Raw genomic sequence first — 21,605 nt, forward strand, 5'->3', positions numbered from 1 at the left:
GATGTTAATCTGAAACCCAACTCCTCTCTATGGCAAGGGCAGTTCACAAAACTGTGGCTACTGGATATCTCAGTCTAACCCAGCATCCTATCCGGATGCATCATAGCTTGGTATGGCAATTGTTCTGCCGAGATTGTAACTGCAGAAAGTTGTGGACTGTCATGTAGCTAGTCTCCCCCTCGGTGGACTTTGTTCATACTGCCTCCTGTCTAGAGGAAGCAGCCAACATAATCCAGGAGCCTGGTTATTCTTTCTTCTCCTGATAGAAAAGCGTGAGAACATGAAACATAAGACTCAACTTCTACCCCACTGCTGTGAGAATCTTGAACAGACTTCTGTACAAAATAAAGATGAACTCATGACCTCTCATTCGACCATATCACCGTGCTTACACCTGCTCCTGTCTAGCTGCATTGCACTGTGTGATACTGCATTTTGCTATTGGTTTATCTTATGTACTACCCGGGAGTACTTGTGTTTGGAATGACCTGCCAGATTGGCAGGCAAAACAAAGCAATTCACTGTTCCTTGGGACATGTGGCAATAATACAACAATGATTGATACTCAGCTGGTCAGGCAGCGTCTACGGAGAAAGAAACACGGAGATAATACTTCCTGAGTTTTCATCAGAAGCAGCTATTAGGAAAGTCATTGAGTCTGTTCTGCCATTCCATTGTGGTTGACTTGCCCTCTCAACCTCATTCTCCTGCCTTCCCCAATACCTTTTATGCCTTTACTAACCAAGAACCCATCAATCTCCACTTTTAATATACACAATGACCTGCCTCCATAGTCATCTGTGGCAATGAATTCCAGATTCACCCCCTCAGGCTAAAGAAATTCCTTCTCATCTCTGTTCTAAAGGGATGCCCCTCTACTCTGAGGCTGTGCCCTCTAGTCAGAGACTCCCCTGCTGCTGGAAGCCACCTCTCCACATCCACTCAATCTAGGCCTTTCAATATTTGATAGGTTACAATGAGAATCCCTCTCATTCTGCTAAACTCCAGTTAACCTTTTCATTCTCGGGGCCATTCTCATAACCTCTTCTGGAGCTTCTCCAAAGACAGCACATCATTTCCTAGAAAGGGGGCCCAAAACTGCTCGAAATGCTCCAAGTGTGGTCTGACCAATGCTTATAAAGCATCAGCATTATACCCTTGCTTTTATATTCTAGTCCTCTGAAAATAAACAGAAAGCTGTAATAGTAGGGGATTTTAACTTTCCACATATTGACTGGGACTCCCACACTGTGAAAGGGTTAGCTGGCGTTGAGTTTGTCAAATGTGTTCAGGAAAGTTTTCTAAATCAATATATAGAGGTACCAACGAGAGAGGATGCAATACTTAATCTCTTATTAGGGAACCGGACAGGTCAAGTGACAGAAGTATGTGTAAGCGAACATTTTGGGTCCAGTGACCTTAATGTCATTAGTTTCAAGTTAATTATGGATAAGGATAGGTCTGATCCTCGAGTTGAGGTTCTAAATTGGAGAAGGGCCAATTTTGAGGAAATGAGAAAGGATCTAGGAAGAGTGGATTGGGATAAGATGATATCTGGCAAGGATGTGTTCAGTACGTGGAAGGCATTCAAAGGTGAAATTTTGAGAGTGCAGAGTTTGCATGTTCCTGCCATGATTAAAGGCATAATTAACAGGCATAGGGAACCTTGGTTTTCAAGGGATATTGGTGAATCTAGTTAAGAAAAAGAGAGAGGTGTATAGCAGGTATAGGCAACAAGGAAAAAAATGAGGCATTTGAAGAGTACAGAAAATGTAAGAAAATACTAGAGGAGGAAATCAGGAAGGCAAAAAGACATGAGGTTGCTTTGGCAGATAATGTGAAGGTAAACCCAAAGAGTTTCTGCAAGTATATTAAGAGTAAAAGGATAGTAAGGTACAAAATTGGTCCCCTAGAAGATCAAAGTGGTCGTCAATGTGTGGAGCCTCACGAGATGGGGGAGATCTTAAACAAATTTTTTGCATCAGTATTTACTCAGGAAACTAGCACAGCCTATATGGAAGGAAGGGATACAAGCAGCAGTGTCATGGAACATATAGATATTAAAGAGGAGGAGGTGCTTGCTGCCTTACAGCAAATAAAGGTAGATAAATCCCCCGGGACTGACATGATATTTCCTCGGACCTTGAGAGAGACTAGTGTAGAAATTGCAGGGGCTCTGGCAGAAATATTTAAAATATCCTAAGCCACAGGTATGGTGCTGGAGGACTGGAGGATTCCGTTGTTTAAAAAATGTTCTAAAAGTAAACCAGGTAATTACAGGCCGGTGAGCCTGACATCAGTAGCAGGTAAATTATTGGAAGGTGTTCTGAGAGATCAGATGTACAAGTACTTGGACAGCCAAGGGCTGAACGTCAGCATGGCTTTGTGCATGGTAGATCGTGTTTAACGAACCTTGTAGAGTTTTTTGAGGAGGTTACCAAGAAAGTAGACGAAGGAAAGGCTGTGGATGTTGTCTACATGGACTTTAGTAAGGCCTTTGACAAGGTCCCACATGGAAGGCTAGTTCAGAAGGTTCAGACACTAGGTATCCATGGAGAGGTTGTAAACTGGATTCGAAATTGGCTGTGTGGGAGAAGACAGAGAGTGGCAGTGGATGACTGCTTATCAGACTGGAGGCCTGTGACTAGTGGTGTGCCTCAAGGATCTGTGCCGGGATCATTGTTTTTCTTGTCTATATCAATGATCTAGATAATAATGTGGTAAATTGGATCAGCAAGTTTGCTGATGACACTAAGATTGGAGGCATTGTGGACAGTGAGGAAGGCTTTCAAAGCCTGCAGAGGGATCTGGACCAATTGGAAAAATGGGCCAGAAAATGGCATATGGAACTTAAAGCAGACAAGTGTGAGGTGTTGCATTTTGGAAGGACAAGTCAAGGTAGGACATACACAGTAAATGGTAGGGCACTGAGGAGTGGAGAGGAACAAAGAGATCTGGGAATTCAGACACATAATTCCCTGAAAGTGGCGTCACAGGTAGACAAGGTTGTAAAGAAGGCTTTTGGCATCCTGGCATTCATAAATCAAAGTACTGAGTACAGGAGTTGGGATATTATGAGGAGGTTGTATAAGACATTGGTGAGGCCAAATTTGGAGTATTGCGTACAGTTCTGGTCACCTAACTATAGGAAGGCTATCAGTAAGATTGAAAGAGTGCAGAGAAGATTTACTAGGATGTTGCCAGGTCTTCAGGAGTTGAGTTACAGGGAAAGATTGAACAGGTTAGGACTTTATTTCTTGGAGCGTAAAAGAATGAGGGGAGATTTGACAGAGGTTTACAAAATTATGAGGGGTATAGACAGAGTAAATGTGAATAGGCTCTTTCCACTTAGACTAGGAGAGATAAATACGAGAGGACATGGCTTTATGGTGAAAGGGAAAAGGTTTAGGGAGAACATTGGGGGAACTTCTTCACTCAGAGAGTGGTGGGAGTGTGGAACAAGCTGCCATTAAGTTTTAAGAATAAATTGGATAGGTACATGGATGGGAGAAGTCTGGAGGGTTATGGACTGGATGCAGGTCAATGGGACTAGCGGAATAATGTATTGGCACAGATTAGAAGGGCCAAATGGCCTGGTTTCTGTGCTGTAGTGTTCTATGGTTCTAAATGAATGCTAACATTATATGTGGCTTCCTTACCGCTGACTCAAGTTTCAAGTTAACCTTCAGGGAAAATCTGCGCCTCTGATTTCTAAATTTGCTCCCCATTTAGGGAAGAGTCGCTCTGGTTCTAATGAATGGTCATCAGCTGGAAACGTGGACTGCTTCTGTTGCCAGAACTTGGTGTTTCTGGGGAAGTTGCCCAGGACAACACTTGCTTCTCAAAGTTCGAGTTTGTCCAATATTTCAACTGGGGCACTATTCCTGAGGGACTGCTGTCAAAAGTGACTATCAGATTTACACCACTGACTATAGCAGCCATACAGAGTTTTCAGGCATACCGAAAGTCGATGGAAAATGGAGTTTGCCTTTTGCCACATCCCTTCCCCCTCAAGTTTGCTAATTTCCATGCCCCACGCCACAAAAGAAGGCCAAGGCTGGAAGGTTGAGTGGGAACCATTCTTACAGCCTGTTCTTCATTTCCTCCGGGGACTTCCGATGTAGCTCTCGGTACGAGTCCTCGAAGACGTGGTCCCTCCTCACGTGGACCGCCAGATCCTCCTTGCGGATCCCCTCGTCCAGGCGCTCCAGCTCCTGACGGAAATACCTAGCCGGAAGAGAAACGGGAGGCAGGTTAGAGCGGGGGGGGGGGGGGGTAAATGGTGTCAGGTGGGGGGATTCTCCCACCCATGGGTCGACCCTTACACAGAGGGTTATTCCAGTAAGATGCAGGTGGACTGCAAGATGGGGAATTTGACACATGACATAGAACAGTCATTCAACATGAATACACACCCTTTGGCCCATCACATGCATGCGCAGCTACCATTTGCTGTCTAAAAAAATCTACTTTTGACATACTTAACCTCAATCACCTTAAAATTATTCCGTCTTGTATTTGGCTGGGAAAATGTCCCTGGCTAACCACTCGATCTATGCCTCTTACATTCTGATGAAAGGTTATCAACCTGAAAGTCTGCCTGGCATTTTCAGAACCATCAACTTTTCCACTCTGGTACTCTGGAACAGCAGTCCTCACCTGCCTGCACCAAGTGGGTTTGATGGGCTGACAATGAAACAGGCAGCCGGAAAGTTTCCTGGAAGAGACGCACAAGGTGCAACATCACTGCTGTGGAAAACTTAATGGTCTTGCCCAGTTCCGCTCTCTATGGCTTCTTGCTCTTTGAGCCCTCAGACATCGATCAAAGGTGCAGCAAAAAGCAGAAACTGGTTCCTGCTTGATACTTTCTCTAGACAAGACAGTACGGAAGGATACTCCTGCTGAATCCATAGGAAAACTTCTGGCCCATCAACTCTCAGAGCAATCCCATTCCTCTCTAATTCCACATGGAAATACTGAGGGACCTAAAATAGCTGCTCAGCCAGGATATCCAGCACATTATCTCTGGAGTACCAACTATGGTTCTGGGAATGTTTAACCAGTGTTGTGGCAGCAACAGAAGGTAGTGTGATGTGGATTTTGCAATGGGAAACAGAATGGATTTGCAAATTGGGTTCAGGGAGTCAGAGACATACTTGCGCTTGACATCGAAGTCAAGTATCCGAATGTAGTCCACGAGAACAGCGAATGGACCGTCTGCCAGGTGAGTGGTGGACTGCCGCAGGATCTGGTTTAGCACAGTTCGATGCGTTTCTGCAGGAAAACACAAAACAAAGCACAGATTAAATCGATGGATCAGTAGGTAGTTCAAATAGAAGGTGAAGTCTCCTCTACACACACCGGAGGTCAAAGACAGAGTGAAGCGCCCTCCATACCATTCTATCATACATGCCTGAGACCATGATTGCCCACCTCATACGAAACGGCACATAACAAACTAAGTGGAGCTCCCTCCACATGGTCCCATCACACAATCCAGGGGTAAAAATGCCTCTTTCCTGTCCCATCATACACATTCCTAGTGCAGCTACAATAATAATAATTTTAGTTCCATATTCTCATAAAGCTGGAGAAGGAAATATCTGATTTCTAAAGACCCTTTCCAAATATCAAACATTTCTCATTAAATCACATTACAAGAAGCTAACTAACTACTTTTGAGACCTACCTGCAAAGCGGAGGAACTTCTGAGTGTCTGGAGGCAGGTTGGAGGAGATGTGCATAGATGAGGGCTCCCGGGAGAAGAACGGGTCGAGGGAGGAAGGCGTGGCTGGGGTGACCGGGGCAGGGGAAAGGGGCGGTGCTTCGTCCTTGATGTGGGCCAGCTGGCTCTCCCTCGTGTCGCGCACGGGGGGCTTGCTTTCCCTCTCGGTCGCATGGACAAGGAAAAAGGCTTCCACTGCGGGCTGTAGGACTGTGCAGGGAGAGAGAGAGAGAAAACAAAAAGGGTCATTGTAGTAGAACTAAAACAACTGTATTCATTAACCAACTTTACCCATTCCTTGGGTGGCAGGTGGAGATACACCTTTACCAAGGGAGGTATAAGGCGCCCCTTCCCTTTGCTAGCTACCGCAGGTCACCCTTGGCAAGCTGTAGCACCTGCTTAGCCCCTCCCCCTGATCAGGATCACACAAAGCCATGGGAGCAGGTGGTGGATGGTCCTATGAGCAGATGATGCATATCGCAAGTCCTGGTTATGTGAACACTGATACCAGGCAGACAATCTCTGAAGAGTATTGATAATGGCTGAGGTCACCCATCTGAGGTCAAACCACTTCTGTAGAAAAAAATTTGCCAAAATCAATCATGGTCATGAAAAAACCATGATTGCCCACGTCATATGATATGGCAGATAACAAACGAATGAACCAATTCCTGGACCACAGGCTTCACACAATATAGAAGAGGAATGCTATGCCAACCTTATAACCTCCTCCAAGAAAGATCTAACCATTCCATCCCACATAGCCCTCCATTTTTCTATCATGCTGCTGCCTGTCTACGAGTCTCTTAAATGTCCCTAACGTATCTGCCTCTCCCAACCCTGGCAGTACATTCAACCCACCCACCACTCTAAAAAAAAAACCTGACATCCCTCCTATACTTTCCTCCAATCGCCTTAAAAGTATGCGCTCTCATTGTCTGAATGGGAAAAAGGACGGCAATAGTTAATATGAAAAAACATACTATTAAGATGATAAGAGGCTGTCTACTCGATCTGGGTCTTTTATCATCTTATACCTTTATCAAGTCACCTCTTATCCTCCTCTCCAGAGAAAAGTGATAGCTCGCTCAACTTATCCTCCTTTGACACGCTCGCTAAAGCTTCCACATAACGAGGCGACCAAAACTGAACACAATATTCCAAGTGTGGTCGAACCAGAGTTTAATAGAGCTGCAGCGTTATGCTTCTTGAACCCAATTCCCCTGACTAATGAAGGTCAGCACGCTACATGCCTTCCTAACCACCCTATCAATTTGGGTGGCAAGTTTTTGTGATCTATGGATGTGGACCCCAGGATCCCTCTGTTCCTCCACACTTCAATCCCAGACATGAGCCCCCTTCCCCTCCCCAAGTGATCCAGCACCATTCCCTGGCTCACCCAAGACAGCGTGCTGGTCGTGCGACTCTTCCAGCTCCTTCAGGCACTCGCCCAGCATGTCCCACAGCTCGTCCAGGCTCAGCTGCTCGCTCAGTAGGGGCAACTCCGGCAGCTTCTCCTCCTCCTCCTTCTTCTCGGCCGCTTGGCTTGCCTCAGAACCTGCTGCACGGACAAACAGAAGGGGCTCCTTGTCAGAAGTGGCACTGAGACAGAGGAGGTTACTCACTTCAAACCCACCAATTCTGGATTGACTGTCACGTTTTTCAACAACCCTAACCTTACCTCAACAATTGAAAACCATGGACCACCTCTTAGAATCCATAGTCTGCTATTGCTGAGGTTGCTGACCCTTTGATCCATTCAGTCCATGCCAACCAGTGCCCACCAAGCTGATCCTGTACCCCTCCATGGGCCTGTTCAAGTGCTTCTTAAACAATACTATTGTGTCTGCTGTTGTGCTTTTAGTATTTCACTAACATTTGAGTAATCCTGTAAATATATTGTTGGATTAAACAATCTGATATAACCATAACATTACAGTTTATATGTATAAATACATGTACATATAAACGTACGCATATAAACATATGCATATATCACCACGCTACCATGCGATACATGTGTGCCTTGCTTACAGTGAACATGAATTTACACACACACATTTCGGACTCCCGTGTCTTCCTTTGAATTAGTTTAATGCTTTGAAGTTACAAAAGTTAATGCTTGCTTCAAGCATTTCCTCGGATAGATTGTTCCACAAACTCACCACTCTCTGCATGAAAAAGTTGCCCCTCACATCCTTTTTAAATCTCTCCCTTTTCGCTCTAAACCTAGGACCCTAGATCTGGATTTCCCTACCCTGGGGAAAAGACTGTTACCGCTTACCTTATTCATGCCCCTCATTATTTTGAACACTTCCATAAGGTTGCTCCTCACTCTCCTGCATTCCAATGAATGAAGGCCGAGCCTGGACAATCTCTCCTCAGGATTCGGGACCTCTAGACCCTGTAAATCTTTTCTGCATTCTTTCCAGTTTAGCCCCATCTTTCCAAAACAGGGTGACCAAAATACCAAAATTGCGCAAGATATTCCAACTGCAGCCTCACCAATGACTTATACACGACAGCAGCTACATTTCATTAGGAGTTTGAGGAGATTGGTTATGTCACCAAAGACACTCACAAATTTCTATGGCTGTGCCGTTGAGACCAATCTAACCTGCTGGTATGGCAGTGTACTACTTAGTTAACTATTTTTAAAATATACCTGGTGTAATTCAAAGTTTTCATCCTATTATGCATTGCATTGTACTGCTGCTGCAAAGAGAACAACTTTCACACCATATGCCGGTGACATTAAACCTGATTTTAAACTGCGAAAACATGTCCCAACACCTCTAGTCAATGCCCTGGCTGACAAAAGCCAGTGTGCTAAACAACATTTTCACCATCTTGTCTATCTGTGATGTCACTTTCAAAGAACTATGCTCTTGTTCACTTATGCTTGGACTTTGATCTGATATTTTTTTTACACCTGTTTTGCTTTTGCACCACTTCAATGCATAATTTTACACATAATTTACTTGTACAATTTTATCTATAATTGTAGAGTTCATGTTCTGCCTGTTGTCTGTAACTATGTAACTGTGATGTTGCAGCAATCTTTTCATTATACCTGTACTTCAGCGCCCTCCAAGAGGACCACAAACTTTGTGGTAGTGTTTGGAGGCTTATGAGCCTCAATGACCTGGAGGGCTATGTTGTCTGGAGTCAGGGCCTTGTGCTTCAGCTCTTGGTGTGGTCACCCATACCAAACAGGGAAAAGGGTAGAGGTCAAACCAAGAGTGGTCCACTGGTCATCCAGTTTTGGGGGAAAACAGCTCAGGGCTAACAACACTGACTGGTAAAACAAAACTGTTATGGAAACAGCAATGATAAATCCTTCTACATCTGAGTGCGATGATATTCCTGAGACTCCACTCAGAAGCTGCATTGCTGGCAGCAGGGAAACCCGAGAGGAAGCTACTGACACGATGAAGGAGGCCCTGAACACTGCCAGAGATGGAGGGCCTTCATTGCTGCCCTGAACGCCAGCGGTGTAACGAACTGTAGGCCAAGTACCTCATTGTACTTGTGCACACAACAAACTTGACTTACTTGAAAACTCTTTTTCTTCGGGGTTGGGCAATCAAGACCAAGAGGGTAGAGGCTTAAGACGAAAGACCATAAGCCACAGGAGCAGAATTTGGCCATTCAGTCTGCTATGGAGGAGAGAGATTCGAAAGGAGCCTGAGAGGGCATCCTCTACACCCAAAGGGTGGAACAAGCTTCCAGAGGAAGCGGTTGATGTAGATGCACAAAAACATTTACAAACCCTTGGGCAGATACATGGGTAGGAAAGTGTTAGAGGGATATGGGCTAAATGGGAGGAGTTTCAATGGGAACCTTGGCCTGCACGGACCAGGTAGACTGAAGGGCCTGTTACAGTGCTGTATGAGTGAGACATACACTTTCACAAAGACAGTATCCAACTGCCTCTTTGTAATGACCTGTGGATTTATAGAGAGAGACAGAGACATACAATGTGGAAACATCACCGTTTGTTCTGGGAATTGCAACGCATCAGAATGCAAGACCTGTATGGACACAGAGGACTGCTGCAAACATCGTCAAGGTCTCTCCCCGCCTCCCCCCAGAAGTGTTCCAGAATTGGCGAAGACCCTTCGCGCAATCTTTCTGACCTCCTGCAGTGCAAGAACCAGTACTGTAGGGCTAGGAAACAGCTCCCTCCTCCAGGCTGGTAGAGTTCTTAACAGCCTGCTGCCACTCACCTCACATGTACAGCCTATCTGAATGACCTGCCCCACTCCACAACTCAGACACACTTCCATCCTGCACTGGTCACTTCTCATTGTCTATTGCTGCTGTTTCACATATTTATACAACAGCTTGTTTCATTATAACGGTGCCAGTAACGTTATACTGTCTTATGTAAACGTGCACCTCGCACTTCGTCAACCCTGTCCATCTCAGGCCGTGCCACTCAGGGATTGTGCTAATACTTTGACACCATGTGTTGGACAGTAACTATATGTACTGTGTTTTGCAACTTGGCCCCAGAACAATAATATTTTATTTGGCTGTAGCATCACAGTAGTCTAGTGGTTAGCACAGCACTTTAATAGCTTGGGGTGTCATAGTTTGGTGTTCAATTCTGATATAGTCTGTATGTCCTCCCCGTGGACCGTGTGGTTTTCTTCTGGGTGCCCTGGTTTCCTCCCACAGTCCGAAGACGTATCTGCTGGTAGGTTAATTGGTCATTGTAAACTGCCTCGTGATTAGGCTAGGGTTTCAGGAGATTGCTGGCGTGGTGCAGCTCGAAGGCCCTCTTCTGTGTGTATATCTCAATAAATAAACATACACATTTATGATTGAATGACACAGCGACGACACCAACTTATGCTTCTACTGTGACAAGCTCCTTTTTAATTCTCCTCACATTCTCAACACTCCCCGCAGGTTCTACCTGACCATCAGGTAATTTACAATGGTCATTTAGCTCTGCACCTCACAGGCCTGTGGGTGGAAACAAGAGCAGCTATGGGGAGCCCAGAAAGAACAACCAAACTCCACACACACACAGCACTGGAGGTAGGGATTGAAGACGCCACGCCCCAGCAGCCTCAATGACTACAGACCGGTGGCATTGACCTCCCATATCATGAAGACCCTGGACAGACTTGTTCTGGAGCTGCTCCGGCCTATGGTCAGGCCACACTTAGGTCCCCTCCAGTTCGCCTACCAGCCCCGACTAGGAGTTGAGGATGCCATCGTCTACCTGCTGAACCGTGTCTACGCCCACCCGGACAAGCCAGCGAGCACTGTGAGAGTCATGTTTTTTGACTTCTCCAGTGCGTTCAACACCATCCGCCCTGCTCTGCTGGGGGAGAAGCTGACTGCGATGCAGGTGGATGCTTCCCTGGTGTCATGGATTCTTGATTACCTGACTGGCAGACCACAGTGTGTGTGCTTGCAACACTGTGTGTCCGACAGAGTGATCAGCAGCACTGGGGCTCCACAGGGGACTGTCTTGTCTCCCTTCCTCTTCACCATTTGCACCTCGGACTTCAACTACTGCACAGAGTCTTGTCATCTTCAGAAGTTTTCTGATGACTCTGCCATAGTTGGATGCATCAGCAAGGGAGATGAGGTCGATTACAGAGCTACGGTAGGAAACTTTGTCACATGGTGTGAGCAGAATTATCTGCAGCTCAGTGTGAAAAAGACTAAGGAGCTGGTGGTAGACCTGAGGAGAGCTAAGGTACCGGTGACCCCTGTTTCCATCCAGGGGGTCAGGGTGGACATGGTGGAGGACTACAAATACCTGGGGATATGAAACGACAATAAACTGGACTGGTCAAAGAACACTGAGGCTGTCTACAAGAAGGGTCAGAGCCGCCTCTATTTCTTGAGGAGACTGAGGTTCTTTAACATCTGCCGGATGATGCTGAGGATGTTCTACAAGTCTGTGGTGGCCAGTGCTATCATGTTTGCTGTTGTGTGCTGGGGCAGCAGGCTGAGGGTAGCAGACACCAACAGAATCAACAAACTCATTCGTAAGGCCAGTGATGTTGTGGGGATGGAACTGGACTCTCTCACGGTGGTGTCTGAAAAGAGGATGCTGTCCAAGTCGCATGCCATCTTGGACAATGTCTCCCATCCACTACATAATGTACTGGTTGGGCACAGGAGTACATTCAGCCAGAGACTCATTCCACCGAGATGCAACACAGAGCGTCATAGGAAGTCATTCCTGCCTGTGGCCATCAAACTTTACAACTCCTCCCTTGGAGGGTCAGACACCCTGAGCCGATAGGCTGGTCCTGGACTTATTTCATAATTTACTGGCATAATTTACATATTACTATTTAGCTATTTATGGTTCTATTACTATTTATTATTTATGGTGCAACTGTAACAAAAACCAATTTCCCCCGGGACCAATAAAGTATGACTATGACTATGAACCTGAGCCTCCAGCGCTGCGAGGCTGTGGCTTTACCCGCTGTGCCACTGTTATTACCAAGTTCCCACCCTGCCACTTCCCCGCATTTGGGTAGCAGAGTGGCGCAGTGGGTGGGGCTGCAGAGATGCTGGTTCGATCTCTGACCTTTGACGCTGTGACCCGAGTGCATTCCTCTTCCCCCACCCCTGTGCTCCCATTTCCTTTCACATCCTAACGACACAAAGGGCTTATGGGCTGATTCGCACTGTAAATTGATGCTCGTGTGCAGCGTGAGAGGCGGAAAACCGAAATCAGTTTATTATCACAAACACATGTCACGAAATTTCCTATTTTATGGCAGCAGAACAGTGCAAGACATTAAAAAATATCCTAAGTTACAATAAGAATATATATTAAAAAAGTGTGCAAAAAGAGAACAAAATGGGGACTGCGTTTATGGACCGTTCAGGAATCTGATGGTGGAGAAGAAGAACCTGTTCCTAAAATACTGAGTGTGTAACTTTGGTCTCCTGTATCTCCTCCCTGATGGTTTTAATGAGAGAGGGGCATGTGGTGAGAGTTTTTAATGATGGATGCTGCCTTCTTGAGGCATTGCCCTTTGAAGATGTCCTCGATGGTGGGGTCTTGATTATTTTTCTATCCTGTGAGTTGGGGCATCCATACTGGACAGTGATGCAACCAATCAGAATACTGTCCAATGTAAATTGGTACAGATCTGCTGCTCTTTGGCAACGTGGCAAATTTCCTCAAACTCCTAACAGCGAGCACCATCCAAGACCTGCCTCTTCTCCTTACTACTATCGGGGAAGAGGTAATAGGAGTCTGAAGACCCACACTGAACTTTAGGAAGAGCTACCTTGAAACTTGGGAGAAAGAGGGCAATCTTATACAAACGTTTAAATAACGAGAGGTGGAGAGCAGGTTTTTCCCCAGGGCAAAGGGAGTCTGAAATTCTGAGTCACAGATTCAGGGTGAGAGGGGAAAGATTAAAAGGGACCCAAGAGGCAGTGGGTTGTAAACTTAACCCTCCCACCACCACGGACATCTTCAAAAGGCAATGCCTCAAAAAGGCAGCATCCATCACCCAGGCACATGCCCTCTTCTCATTGCTGCCATCAAGGTGGTGGTACAGGGGCCTGAAGACACACACTGAAAGATTTAGAAACAGCATCTTCCCCTCGCCATCAGACTTCTGAATGATCCAGGAACACTACCTCAGTACTTTTTTCCTTCTCTTTTTACACTAATTTCCTTTTTTTTAAAAAGATATTACTGATTGAAATTTGCACTATTTTTGTTCCTAATAGTCATTTTACACATTTACACTGGACTACAGCCACAAAATAACAAATTAAGTCAGTGATGGTAAATCTATGGCAGAATCTTTACCAGATACTGCCTGACCCCACTGAGTTCCTCCAACCTCTCCTGTGCATTGCTCTGAATTTCCAGCATCCAGTCCTGTATGTGACTCCATTAAGCTAGCTCTACTGAGAGTTTCGGGGCAAATTCTCTCCCCCCACCCATGGACATCACACTCCCGTTGAGGCAGACCTACCCAACGACAGCGACTCCTGAGCAGCGGGTGACGGCTGATCCACGTCCATGGGAGACTCGTCCCTTCGCGAGGCTCCCTCCGCCGGGTTCGACTCGGACTTTTTGAAGGAGAGAGAGGGAGAGAGAAGGAGAGAGAGAAGAAAGTGAATAATTGAACCATAACTAAGTGGGAGAAAGTGGAAGGGATCAATGACCCACATGGCGAGAGCAAGAGATGCTAGTCTGATCCTAGCTGAGATGCTGATTCTAAGAAAAACTTCTTTCCCTCCGCCACTAAATTTCCAAATGGTCTGTGAACCCATGAACAACTCACTATTTTGCTCCCTCTTTTTGTTTTCTTTTGCAAATATTTTCTTATTGTAATTTATAATTTTTATTTATTGCACTGTACTGCTGTCACAAATTTCATGATGCATGTCAGTGATAATACATCTAATTCTGACTTGGGCAAGGGGGAGAGGAAGGAAGTTCAGGGCAGTTACAACTAAATCTGAAGTAGTCACTCTGATCTGCTCAGGATCATCTGAACTTTCCATCACTTCAGATTATATTCAGCTTCATTTGTCATATGTGTATCAAAACATTGTTTGCAAGGGTGCGTTGGGGACAGCCTGCAAGTGTTGCCACACATTCCGGTGACAACACGGCATGCCTACAATGCAGAGCAACAGAACACAAGCGACAAAACCTCAGCATAACCCTCCCTCCCTCCCATCAGCATAGCAAAGCCAGTCCCTCTCTCCTTCCCTTCCACAGTCCTCTAACTCCAGGACAAGTTATCTTCATCTCCAGCCTCCACTGGATTTGCAGACATAGGGACTTTGACTTCCCCAGTGGACTCGCAGAGATTCTTAGACCCAGGGCTCAGGCCTTCGGGCCTTGACTTCTTAACTTCTAATTGACCTTCGGGCTTCAATCTACCATTTCGACCCCAGGGCTCGTTGATGAAGTTTGAGGAATTTGCATTCCGGGTTTCAAACTACAGACTTGCTGATGATGGGACCCCAAACACAAGGACTCGAACTCCAGACTCACTGAAGTCAGGACCTCAAACACCAAGACTTGAACTCCAGACTCATCAATGATGGGACCCCAAACACCAGACATGCTGACAACAGGACCCTGAACACTAGATCTCGAACTCCAGACCAGGCAACGTCGGGACCCCAAACACCAGGTCTCAAACTCCAGGCATACCGACGACGGGACCCTGAACACTAGTTATTAAATTCCGGACTCACTAACAACGGGATCTCGAACACTAGGTCTCGAACTCTGGACTCACCAATGATGGAACCCTGAACACCAGAAATGCCGACAACGGGACCCTGAACACTGAATTTTGAATTCCTGATTCGCTGATGATGGGACTGAACATCAGGCCCCGAACTCTGGTCTTACCAATGTGTGTACCTAGGGGGTTATCAACCCTTGTATCTTCTGCCTACATGGAACACCGATCCTGGAACCCACTGCCAACTCACCGACCGGGGTGGGGGACATCAGTTCTTGTCCTCGCTGGTCTGACGACATCTGACCACAAATGTCATCATCCAACAGAGACACTGCTGGCCTTCATATGTGAAGCGTAGGTCCAGACTCTGGCCTGACAGCTAACTCCTTTTTAAAATTCTAATTGCATTCTTCCTGGTAAAAATGATGCATAATTCGTGCTTTTCTTATAAACAATGCTGCAAGTAATTTTTTCGGCTTGTGCCTATGCGTATGTCTACCTGGGCATCTGATAATGAACTTGACATTAGACCTTGTCGAAGGGGCACACTGCTCCCACAATGTCAGGACGAGCCCAGAGTGCGTCCCCTTAAAAGTGGCCGGAGCATTGAGCAAAGGGCACTCAGTCTATTCTCTGCAAGCAAGATGCAATAAGCAAAGGCGGAGAGCAGAGGGTTGGGGGCACGAACCCTGGGAGTCGACCGCCAGGAGACGTCCGAGCAAGGTTAGTGGCCACCATTGGTAACGATGAAAGGAGTTAAACTTAGAGAGGGATTGAAAAAGAGAAGCATGCATAAAGGATACATGGAAGAAAAATTAAACAGAGGTAAAATAAAATCCACAAGTGCCCTGCAAGCGGCACAGGCATCATGCTAACCATGGCTGATTGCTGTTGTCTTCTGGCACGTTGGCCCTCACGTACCATTTGTATGATGGCGTCAGCCTCTGCCTCCAGCTGCCTCACGGCGGCCTGGATGCTGCTCGCAGAGCCCAGTGCCGAGGTCCCTGCAGAGGGAAGGGGACAAAAGAGGGGGGGGAGAGAGAGACCGGTCAGAGAATCGCATGCCTCTGAAACAAGCCTTTCAGCCCATTTGCCCACCTACTGTAATTGTGTTAGGAATATGCCTTGCCTACAAACCTCTTAATTGCAATGACCATGTAACAGATATCACCCATGGGTAAAACAATTACCTCTCAGTTCCTCTTTCAAACACTTCTCTCTTAACCTAAACGTCTGCTCTCTTGTTTCTGATACCCCTACCATGGTAGCACGGCAGTAAGTGCAATGCTACTACAGCTCCAGGCTTTTTGGAGTTCAGTCCTAGCGTCGCCTATAAGGAATTTGTATGTTCTCCCTGTGAACCAAAGATGTATCGGTTAGTAGGTTAATTGGTTATTGTATATTGTCCTGTGATTAGATGAGGGTTAAGTAGATGGTTTGCTGACTGGTGCAGTTCTTTAGGCTGGAAGGGCTTGTTCTACTATGTACCTCCAAATAGGTAAGCTACACGGAGGAATAGATCAATACACAGATAGACAGATAAGATGGAATTTTAAAAAAAAGATTGGCCTTTTCCTAGTACAGACCATTTTCTGCAACAAGAGTTCTGTTGCTTCTGCATATGTCCATTAAGCCAATTAAGGTGAAAAATAGAAGAACTTTATTTTTTGCTGTTACCTTTAATCCACGGTATTGTAATGTTTGGCATCAAGATCGGCTGATCATGGAATTGAATGTGCCTCTGCTGGACTTTTCAATTTAATAACTTACTCTTAAGTTGGGTATTTGAAACCTGGGGAACAGCATCTCCATGGTTTTGCAGTGATTGCCACCAAAATCAAGATCAGAACAATTCTTAGACGTAAAGGGTCATGGAGCACTGCAGCGCAGAAAAAGGCCCATTGGCCTAGATGGGCCAACCTGTTTCTCTGCCGAGCTGCTTCTCCATGCACAGAACAACAGCTGTTTGTACCCCTCCCATCCATGTACCTTTCCAAAACTTCTCTCAAATGCTGCAACTGATCCACATCCACCACCTCAGCAGAAGAGAGGAAACGATTTCTGCTGATTGTAGCAATGAACGCATGTTCCTACGCTGGACTTTCAAATTCAGTAACGTTTTGGGAACTTGCTCGGATGCAAGGGTGCTCATAAGTCAAGTGGATCTCACTGGAATGTTATATTGAAACAATATAATCCTGCTGCTGTTTGCATCTCCTCTAATCTGGTCCTCAAATACCTTACAAAACATTTATTTGAAAAGGGTCGGACAGCTAGAACTCACCAAAATAGAGAGCAAAAAGCAATCAGTGGTCATAATGTAACTGAGCAAGCCACCACTTTGAGAACTTGGAAAGGGAAGAGACCTGCACTCCACGGCCACCCATGGGTAACTCGCAAAGGAATGAGATCTCGCTCCGTGTCTGCACAGGTCTCTGGCAAATGCAAGGGTGATAGGCATGTTCCAGATCATCTTGGGCTGGTGGCAGGACATGCATGCAGAATCCCAAACAAAGGGTAGACAAGGCTAGACTAACAAGACGGAGAAAGGACTGGAAAGGGACAGGGATGAAAAGAGGCTGGAGTGAAGTGGAGGTTGTGGACTGGTTGGGGTAATTTTCTTAAGGGGGAGGCCAGTGGGGAGGAGGTGAGAGATGGTGCTATGAACATCAATACTAGACCCCTCTAGCCCCTCCTCAACAGCCCTGACAATCGCACTGTGTTCCTAACATGCTCCCTTACTGGTTCTGGCAAGTGTACCACGGTAGTCAGTAGGCAAGTGCAATGGTAGCAAAGACAAGACCAACACCAGTGACGTAGAGGGTGGAGTCACTGTCTCTCAGCACCAGTGGCACAGATTTGGTCCGAGCCTCCAGCTCTGCGTGTGAGTGAGTGTGTGAATGCAAACGATGGTGAGTGTGCGAATGCAAACGATGGTGAGAGTGCGAATGCATGTGGAGAGAGAGAGAGCACATATTGACTCAATGCCCCTCATCATTTTATACACCTCTTTAAGATTACTCCTCGGTCTCCTTAGTTCCAAACAAAAAGTCCCAACCTGCTCACCCTCTCCCCAAAACTTAGCGTTGGCGACATCCTTGCACTCCTTCCAGGATAACTTCTTTCCTGCAGCAGGTGACCATAAGTGAGCACAACATCTGAACTGCAGCATCACCAACATCTTGTAAAACTGTTGTGGTCTACTGGAGAACCTAAATCTGCCTACCTCATCTCCGCGTGCATTCAATAAGCCATCCCCTACGGCTCCCTTGGTACAGGATTTCAAAGAAGTAGTACCCACTAATGATTCCAACCCCTTCCACCTTTCAGATTCCATGAACAAGAGAGAGAGATCCACTTCGTAAAGGCTCAGCAGAGACAGATCAACACACAAGGCACTGGAGGAACCAAGGGGAATAAGCAGCCAACATTCTGGGCTGAGACCCTCCATCAGGACTGAAAAGGAATGGGGAAGAAGCCAGAATAAGGTGGGGGGTGGATGGAAGAGGAGTACATGGTGGGAGATGAGGGGAATGGTGGGTGGGTGGGGAGGGAGGTGAAGTGAGAAGCTGAAAGACGAGAGGTGCAGAAGGGCTGAAGGAGAAATTTGATAGGAGAGGAGAGTGGGCCATGGGAGAAAGGGAAGGAGGAAGGGAGAAACCAGAGGGAGGTGATGGGCAGGGGAGAAAAAGGAAAAGGTGAGAGGGGAGCCAAAATGAGGAATGGGAAAAAAGAGAAGGGGTGGGGGCACAATTACCAGAAGCTAAAGAGATTAATACTCGTGCTATCAGGTTGGAGCTACCCAGATGGAATACGATGTGTTGTTGCTCTAACCTGAGAGTGGCCTTGTAGTGGTAGTAGAAGTGGCTATGGACCAAATGTCAGAATGGGAACGGAAAGCAGAATTAAAATGGGTGGCCACTGGGAACTCCCATCTGTAATGGTAGATGGAGCGAAGCTGTTCGATGAAGCACTCCCCCTACCCACCCAGTCCATGACAGGGTCTTGGTCTCAGCACAGACAGGGCAGAGGCTCGGAGGGAACCTGGCAACTGATCCCTGAGGGCGGGTAGACCCACCACCCTGTCGCTCGTACCTAGTCTTCCCGTCTGCTTGGCCTTCTTGTGTGCCCGGCGGGTGGCATCTCTCAGCTGAATGATGACTTGCAGGATGCGGAGGAAGAACTTCTGCGTGGAGGTCTTGGACGTCAGCATCGACATGGAGGGCAGCTGGAGCTCCCGGCCGCCCAGTGGGCGCTTGTGGGAGGCCACGATGACCACGTTCTCCGCAGTGTCAAACCTGGGGTAGGGGAAGAAAACCAGGTGGATTTAAAACCGGCTGAAGCTCGTCCCTTCCTTCAGTGTGAATTGCTCCCCTGCACGTGGGGTGAGGGGAAGGACCTGGGGGGGGGGCTGGTGGAGCTGTTGGGAATGCAGGTTAGGCGTAAATAGGTGCCAGATAGTCTGAGTGAATTTGATGCCTTAAAACTTCCTCCTTGCTGGTTCTGTAGCTGTAGGAAGGAGCCGTTGACATAATACGTGCCGACTACCCCAAGGAGAAAGGGACCGCCACCCCCACTCTCCCCTGAGGGCGGGGAGTACAAGGAAGGAGAAGGACAGGGCAGCTGGTACTCCACAGCCTGGCGAATGCCACCAGCATGGAGTTGCTGCCTCACTGGAGACCTGGGTTCAGTCCTGACCTCTGACGCTGTCTGTGCGTGGTTTGCACGCTCTCCCTGTAATCGTGTGGGTAAAACCTGTAGAAGGCTCCCATGAATGACTACATGATTCTCAAGAGTCAAAGCTCCCTCAACTTTTCTCAGTATGTTTAGTTGGAGCCATCCACTACCAAAGCAAAGGATGTGGGGGGCACAGTGCTGAAGGGACTCAGCAGGGTGAGGGAGCACCTGACATTTTGGATTGAAACTCCACGTCAGGAGGGTAGATCATCATCATCATGTATGACGTAGACAATCACTGTCTTATCGACAGAAGTGGTTTCCCATTGCCTTCCTCTGGGCAGTACCTTTACAAGACAGGCAACCCCAGCCATTATCAATACACTCCAGAGATTCAGTGGAGGGTAGGCAGGCAGTTTTAAGAGGAGAGGGAGGAGTGGTTAGACAAGGGTCAGCGGGTGATTGGTGGACAGAGGAGGGTGATGGACAAATGGAGCCAGCGTAGACATGGATATGGGCGGCTGGTGTGACGCTAACAGCGCCAGTTATCGGGATTCAATTCCCACCACTGTCTATGAAGTGCCCTGCATGTTCTTTCTGTGACTGAGGTCAAAGGCCTGTCTGAGTGAGGGAGTGGGAAAGGGTCTTGTTTTACTGTTGTTGGTTTTGGTAGATCTACTGAACATTGTGGGGTGACACTTGCAGGCTGCCCTTAGCACACTCTCAGGTTGTGTTGGTTGGTAAAGCAAACAACTCATGTCACTGTCTCCTTCAATGTATATGTGATTAATAGATAAATCCCAATCATTAATTTGTCTGGACTCAAGCAGCAGCTGGCAGGAAAAGCTTTATCCGATCTTCACCCATGGGTGTCTTTAACAGGCGGTGGCTCTGTGAGGTAGGAGCCGGCTCCCACGCAGGGGAGGGGGGGGTCAACCCCATGGCAAGCCCTTACCTGCTCTGCATCTTGCCTTTCAGCTTGGTGAGCTGGGGGTGCTCGTCTGGTGTGCCTTCAGGCGACTGGTTGTCCGACTGCGCCCTCCTCTCCTGGTCCAGGTTGTATTCCCGCAGCTCGGCCAATAAAGTACCTAGGCACAAGGGATGCAAGATCGCAGCGTTAGACAACTTGGTCCGATCCAGTTCCAACTTTACAAAAAGTGAAGGTTGCAATATTAATGGGAATATTAAAATTTAATTGAAAGGAAAAAATTGCAGTGTCATCTGTAACTTTTGACAAACCTCTACAGGTGCACAGTATTCTGACTGGATGCTTCACAGCCTGGTATAGAAACACCAGTGCTCAAGAACAGAAAAGCTTAAAAATGTAGTGGATCACAGGAAAAGCCCTCCCCAGCATTGAGCACATCTGCAAGGAGCACTGCCACAAGAAAGCAGCAGCCATCAAGGACCCCGCCACCATCCAGATCATGCTCTCTTCTCGATGCTGCCACCAGGAAGAAGGTACAGGAGTCTTATTGCTCACATGACCAGGTTCTTGAATCAGTGTGGATAAATTTGCTCACCTCAACTCTGAACAGATTCCACAACTTACAGACTCACTTTCACATGTTCTCAGTGTTAATCACAAATAAAAGAAACTCTACCGATGCTGTGAGTGTTTATCAGTGTTAATTATTTACTATTACTATTTTTCTTGTACATATTTGCATGGAACATCCTCTTTTGCACATCGATTGTCAGTCATTGTGTGTTTTTCATTTCTTTGTTCTACTGTGAATGCTTGCAGGAAAATCAATGTCAGGGTAGTCTATAGTGACTTTGATAATAAATTTACTTTCAAACTTTTTTTAAAGTGGGATGAAATGTACAGACCTTTCAAATGGCAGCCCACTGGGTCACAAGCCACCCTCAAACTCTGGACAACTCCAAGGAAATAAAACCAGAAGAAAAATTCTCAGCACTTGAAAACATCAGGTAGTCTCAAATGAACTAGTGATCCGTTATTCAAGTTGTTTCAAAGCCCCTTT

At 46.7% G+C, this 21,605-nt stretch overlaps 1 protein-coding gene across 1 annotated transcript in view; it reads right to left on the minus strand.

Moving 5' to 3' along the window:
• Positions 1–21,605, minus strand: part of huwe1 (HECT, UBA and WWE domain containing E3 ubiquitin protein ligase 1) — a 286,355-nt gene that overhangs the window by 15,019 nt on the left and 249,731 nt on the right. Inside the window, exons 71-78 of the mRNA XM_063034669.1 lie at positions 20,573–20,705; positions 19,036–19,238; positions 15,817–15,944; positions 13,708–13,804; positions 7,125–7,286; positions 5,690–5,935; positions 5,157–5,274; positions 4,087–4,227 (exon numbers count right to left, since the gene is read on the minus strand). Of these exons, the coding sequence (XP_062890739.1) occupies positions 4,087–4,227; positions 5,157–5,274; positions 5,690–5,935; positions 7,125–7,286; positions 13,708–13,804; positions 15,817–15,944; positions 19,036–19,238; positions 20,573–20,705 (1,228 nt within the window). The remainder of the gene's footprint in view (positions 1–4,086; positions 4,228–5,156; positions 5,275–5,689; positions 5,936–7,124; positions 7,287–13,707; positions 13,805–15,816; positions 15,945–19,035; positions 19,239–20,572; positions 20,706–21,605) is intronic.

Source organism: Mobula hypostoma, chromosome 28 (genome assembly GCF_963921235.1).
Source record: "Mobula hypostoma chromosome 28, sMobHyp1.1, whole genome shotgun sequence".
NCBI lineage: Eukaryota > Metazoa > Chordata > Chondrichthyes > Myliobatiformes > Myliobatidae > Mobula > Mobula hypostoma.